The sequence below is a fragment of the Carlito syrichta genome, unplaced genomic scaffold, assembly GCF_000164805.1.
Source record: "Carlito syrichta isolate Samal-C Ts95f unplaced genomic scaffold, Tarsius_syrichta-2.0.1 Scaffold303451, whole genome shotgun sequence".
NCBI lineage: Eukaryota > Metazoa > Chordata > Mammalia > Primates > Tarsiidae > Carlito > Carlito syrichta.
Genome location: NW_007247547.1, coordinates 12472 through 19048, shown reverse-complemented (window position 1 = coordinate 19048; position 6577 = coordinate 12472). Strand labels below are relative to the sequence as shown.

General features: G+C 36.0%; 1 protein-coding gene across 1 annotated transcript in view; it reads right to left on the bottom strand.

Annotated features, from left to right (window-relative positions):
• LOC110595685 (phosphatidylinositol 4-phosphate 3-kinase C2 domain-containing subunit gamma-like) overlaps positions 1–4843 on the bottom strand; it is a gene marked incomplete at its 5' end in the record, with an annotated part of 16424 nt that extends 11581 nt beyond the window's left edge. The window contains one exon of the mRNA XM_021712618.1: positions 4718–4843. Within this exon, the coding sequence (XP_021568293.1) occupies positions 4718–4843 (126 nt within the window). The remainder of the gene's footprint in view (positions 1–4717) is intronic.
• Positions 4844–6577: the final 1734 nt, after the last annotated feature.

The window sequence follows — 6577 nt, the reverse complement described above, 5'->3', positions numbered from 1 at the left end:
GATTGTGCTTATTTGGGTTTCTTTCTTTCTTTTTCTTGGTCAGTCTAGCTAGGGGACCATCAATCTTGTTTATCCTTTTGAAGAACCAGCTTTTTGTTTCATTGATTTTTTTGTATTGTCTTTTTGTCTTCTATGTCCTGGATTTGGGCTTTTATTTTGGTAATCTGGATTCTTCTGCTGAAATTAGGGTTTTTGTGGTCTTGCTTTTCCAGCTTCCTTAGGTGGCTTGTTAGGCTGTTAATTTGTGCTCCTTCCATTTTCTTCATGTGTGTTTGTAGGGATATACATTCCCCTCTTACTACAGCTTTTAAGGCATCCCAGAGATTTGGTAAGATGTTTCTTCATTTTCATTTGTTTCCAGGTATCTTTTGATCTCTGTTTTGATTTCATCATTGACCCAGAAGTTGTTTAGCATCATGCTGTTTAGTGACCATGTCTTTGTGGGTTTTGAGGGGTGCTAATGTTTATTTTTATTCCACTGTGGTCCAAGAAGGTACATGGTAGAATTTTGGTCCTTTTAAATTTGCTTATGCTTGATTTATGGCCAATTATGTGGTCAATCTTGGAATACGTTCCATGCAGTGATAAGTAGAATGTGTATTCTCTGGTCTTTGGATGGAGTGTTCTGTAGGTATCAATTTAGTCCATTTGGTCCAAAGTCACATTGAGGTTCCGGATCTCATTGCTGATTTTTTGTCCCGATGATCTGTTGAGGGTTGTGAGTGGGGTATTAAAGTCCCCAGTTATGATGGTGTTAGAGTCAATATCTTTCTTTAGTTTTCCTAGAAGTTGCTTTATAAAAGTTGGTGCACCTATGTTAGGTGCCTATATGTTTAGGATAGATATTTCTTGTTGATGGAGTGAACCTTTTATCATTATGTAGTGGCCCTCTGTATCTTTTTAAATTTTTGATAGCTTAAATGGTATTTTGTCTGAAATTAGGATCACGACTCCTCCTTTCTTTTGTGTTCCATTTGCCTGAAAAATTTGTTTTCCATCCTCTTACTTTGAGTCTGTGCATGTCCTTTCTAGTGAGATGGGTCTCTTGAAGGCAGTATATTGTTGCCTGGTGATATTTTATCCATTTTGCCATTCTATGTCTTTTCAGTGGTGCATTTAGTCCATTCACATTCAGGCTAATTATTGAAATGTGAGAGTTCATCCTTATCATAGAGTTCTTATAGAGTTGTTCTTCCACTTGGCTTATTGTCTTTCTTTTGTTTTGGGGGTTGGTTCATGACCTCTCACAGAAACAAAGATCTGAGTATCACCTATTCTCACTCATATAGTGGACCTTGCTCATCCAACACACTACCATAAGAAAATGACTGACAGTTGTGGGAAACTATGTGGGGGATGGGAATAATGGTAGTAAACATCTGTCTGGGGATGGGGAGACACCTGCTATCAACAACGGGGCCTGAATGAAGCATATTTGTATACCTAACCCTTAACTGTATCCCACAATATCAAAATAAAAATATTGATAAAACAAAACAAAACAAAACAAACAAATACTATAAGAAAAGGATTGGCAGTAGTGGGAAACTGCAGTGACGGGGTTGGGAGGCGAGATTGGCAGTAGTGGGAATCTGCTTGGGGAAGTGGGGGCAGACCTCATCAACAAGGGTACCTGATTAATGCACATTTGTATACATAACCCTGAATTGTACCCCACATCTTTAAAATAAAAAAATTAAAAGTTAAAAAAAATAGAAGACTGTCTACTTCCTAAGAAGTACTTGGTAATCAATTTGGGATAATCAGGGTCCATGGATTGGCTCTTCTCATCATGCTTCCAATCCTGGTCATCTACAAAGAAGTAGGCCTTATGATAAAGTGAATTAAAAATAGCTGCACAACTTTTTTTCAAAGAGTCGAGGAAACCCAGAGAATGTATGCCTTGGGATAATTTGGTTGTGGTCTTAAATGGCTAATTAACCAGTATTTGTCATCTTTAAAAAGAAAAACTTAATTTCTGACTTTAATTTCATAAGCAGCTTGAATGCCAGATGGCAAAGTTGGCCATAAGGAAGAAATTAAACTAACATTGGTCTTTGGTCTTCCATAAAACTTCCACTAGAAGAACCTGTCTTGAAAGAAAAATATTTTATCTCCCACTGTAGTGACAGGATCAAAACTCAAATTGGGGTCACAGATAGTTGGTTTTAAACTGTCAGTTTTGGCTTGTGTTGGTGTTCTTCTGGGTCTCCATAGAGGGACTGAATGTCATGTATGTCCTCAGCAGAGAGGTGAAATGTGTTGGGGTCAACATAACAGTAGGTGAGAAACATTATGGCCTTTGGATCTTTGGAATGGTCATGATCCAAAGAATGATCAAGCTCATGAACAGCAATGAGGATCAAGTTTTGCCTTTGGAACTTTTAGTCCAGATTTTGGCCCCATTAAAATGTACATCACCTCCAATAGCAGAGCCAGGTCCAAAAGTGTGGATGATGACTCCACTTCTGCCATCAAAAGCTGATGTCTCTCTGAGCTCCATGTACAAAACCTGTCATAATGTCAGCCTCTTCTGTGTTAATCTTCCTGAATTTCAGGAGGGTCAGATTACTCCATACTTGAAAAGTTTTTCTGGATGATGTAGTCAGAAATATAATTATTGATTCTGTAGATGATATGAAGCTTATTCCACACTGGTCTCTCTGGAAACGTCATGAACTGAGGCACATCAGGCAACCCACATCGAGGTGTGTGTATCACCTCCAGGGTCAATGTGTTCAGTTGCCCAGTCACTTTTAGCCCCAAGAACTGTGGCATTTCCTGGAGTTTTTTTTCCACCAAGTTCCCACAGGCTTTCATTTTTGTCATTGGATGTCTCTCCATTTTAAGGTCATAAAAGGTTTCCAAGTACATTTGAGCAAACAGCACATCATTTTTGTTCGCGTTTGTAGAGTTGATTTGGGGAAGAGCTCTAGAGGCTGTGGCCTATAAGGACTAGTATCAATAGAAGAAACTTCATTGTAGACATCTCTGGAGTAGTTTAACTCAGTTGAGTCTCTCTTTGTATTATTTTTTACAACTGCATGTAATTCTACAATTACTTCAAAAATAAAATAAAATGAAGACAACTTGAGAATAATATTGCTCCAAGAGACAGTTGAGTCCAGTGAAATCACTGAGTCAAGTTTTAAGGGGTATGGACGCCATGTATAAAATATAGAACATTATTTGATGGGCATGGAGGAAACTTTGAAAGGGAAATAATTAATATGATTATTCTTAAAGACATCTTAGGAAAAATGTGAAAGATTAATTTAAAAAAAACACAGGACAGGAGGTAGATAGGTGGCTATTACAATAGCCAAAGTGACAAGGACCTCAGAGAAGGAGCAATGAAACAAAAAAGGAGATGAATTTAAAAGGCAGGTAGCTGCACAAGTAGGAAAGACAAAATTTGGTGATTAATTGGACATACGAGTGAGGAGGGAGATGTCATTAGAAGATATCTTTTGAGATGGTAAACAGAAGAGGAAAGCCTGGTCTAAAAGTGCCTAGGAGACATTCCAGATGGAGTATTCCAGTATGCAGGTAGAAGTGCTGATCAAAAGCTTGAGAAAGAAGTCAGGGCTTGAAGAATAAATTCAAATGCAGCCTACATATAGGTCACAAATAAAAATTGTGAATACACAAGATAATTCTGAGAGTGTATATTTGAAGAGGAGATGAGGGCAGACCATGAAACTCCAGCAAGCAATATTTTAAGAGCAAGGATGGCAGTGAAAGAAAATGAGAGAGAAGTTAGAATAAGATCGAAGAAAATTAAGCAAAGGCATAACTTAGAAGCAAAAGAACGATTTGGTTTCAAGAAACAGGGTTTGGTCAACAGTACTGCTGTGTAAATGGTCTGGACAAGAGAGCCTGAGGGCTCTTTAGATTCAGCAATTAAGACTTCGCTGATGCTACTGAAACAAAGCACTGTTAATAAAGGTCAGAATCCACACTGTACAAAATTAAAGGATGAAAAAGGAAGGCTGAAGTGAATGAGGTTATGTGAGTTAATTTTGCAAAATTTTAAAGATGATAGGGAGGGAAAAATTTTGCTTAGAAAGACTGAGTTGAGGAGTTTTTGTTTTTGTGTTTTAAGATTTCTCAGTGGAGGATCCAATGGATGAGACAGGCTTAAGAAAATGAGACCAAAAAATCAACTGAGCAAGGTACAGAGGAAGTGGAAAGCATGAAATCAAGAGTAAAGGTTGGCGTTTGCCTTAGAAAGATGCTGGAGGATTGGCTGTGCAAATTGTACACTACAAGTAAATCAGTTATTTATAATATAAATTAACTTTAACTGTATTTGTTTATGTTTTTAGTTTTCCAAAAGATATTTTATGAGATTTACTGTTTTACCTAGGGTATCTTATGATAAAATTATAAGCAAACCCAGGTAAAGGAGAATAAGGTTAGAGAAAACAAAGATGAAGTCAGGAATAATGTTAGTATGCAAAGCAAGTCTTGGGCTCTTGCTGGAGGATAACCACACTTTGAAAATTGGTTCATAAAAGCTTTGAAAGCAGTATCTGTATTTTCCAGTGCCCACAGCACCAAGAACAGTGATCACCATACTGTGACTATTTTGGGAAATATCTTTCCTTTATGGAATAATGCTGCCAATTACTGCAAATTCTCCATATTCGGTTGTTAAACTGAAAAATGGTTAGAAAAATACAAAATGACTGAACAAGACATGAATCATACTTACAATTTCATTGTAAGTGGGGTCTGTACATTTTGGAACAGATTTTGTTTTCCTCCTACGAACTTCACTGGGATATGGTAAAAGATAAAATTCAACATGTGCACTGGGCGCAGAGCCATCTGGGAGATGCTGCAAAGGAAAATGGTTATAAATATTAATGTGTGTTGCCATCAAAGAAAACAAATACATAGCTACTAAATACCCAGACAACGGCAGGATCAGGATTTATTACAGTCACTCTGTTTATCAGAAAATAAGAGAAAATCAAAAGAAATAGACCATCACTCAAAAATAATTCCAAATTATGGTTTAAAAGAGTAAAATTTTCCATCTTTAATTAAGTGTTGTGCCAGAGAACGATAAGTATTTAAAAGTTCATTGCATATAATTTACTTCTGTTTTTTATGGCAAAAACTACATTTTCATTTTTGGCAGATATGGTCAAGAGATGATTATTAACCACAAGCAAGGACATGATTTAAGTGCCTCAGGATGCTGTGGAATCCCTTGAAAATCAAAAAATTAAAGTTCAACACATAAAATGAGATGAGGCATTTAATGATATGTATATGAATATTACATAGTGTCACATTTTGAAGCAAAATTTATTTAAACTATTGATTAGACCTACAGCTTTACTATACTTGCAGTATTTTGAAATGGTTATAATAATTGCTACCTAAATTGTGCTAAATTATATTGGATAATCCCTTTCACATTGTGTTCTACAGAGCTCTAAAAGTTGCCAAAGGAGCTGCCTAAATAGCAGAACGAAGTGAGTGGCTCTCTGGATGGTCACTCTCTAGTTCTTTCTAACCATCCTCCTCCCCAGATCCCCCATCCTGGCTTCAGAACTTTTCTCCTTCTTTTCTATTTTTCTTTAAAATCTATTATGGATATTTTAATTTCTTAATATATCTCATTTGCAAAACCAATCCACTGTTCCAAAAAGTTGGAAACCACCATACTTGAATGAAATGAATTCTAACTTTGTGATCTCGACCATATGGAGAGTAAATGGTACTAAAACAGAATATCTATTTTGATAAAATGATAAATGACTGCATAATTTATATTTAAAGAGAATTCTTTAAAAGTCACACTTGGGGAATTAAATACTTGTTTTGTTTACTACCTTCTAATCATTATATCAATAATTTTCAAAGACTATATTTTAATGTTCTGAAATAGTGATATTCACATATGAACATATTCAGGGTCACCTCAATCCTATTAGCTTTTATTTTATATCTTTCTTTAGAACTCAAAAGAACATATTGGAAAATAAGAAAATATTATGTATATTAATGCATTATAATAGGACTAACTTTTATACAGTGCTAACTTACATGGTAAAAATTATATCACTAGGGAATCTTGGCCATTTATTATTGTTACCAACAAATTAGATAAATTATATCTGGACACACCCATTTGTCAATATGCTTTAAATGAGAAGTGCTGCTTTAGATGGAGCTCAAGGTCCCTCTGCCATTTGACGTCCTCCCAGGAGGGGGACCTCTGAAATCTATCGTTGGCATAATGGAATTTTTAGTGACACAGAAAGAAGCCGCTATTCATATTTGAGAGAGTAGATTTACTTATTTTTGGTGAGAAAAATGAAGTGGTAAAAGTATTTTTGCTCTGTGTAATTCTTGAGGATACTATATGTATAATCCCTGCATGTTCCAATTTAGTGGCTAAAACATGTTCTTGGAAATTGACTTTCTGATTGCAAATCTGTGTTCCCAAATTTGCCAGCTAGGTGGCTTTAGAAAGGTGCAATTGCTAGTTTTGTGTGCAAAATTGACTGGTACATGGGTATGTCTGTGAGGGTGTAATGCAGCTCAAACATTGCATACA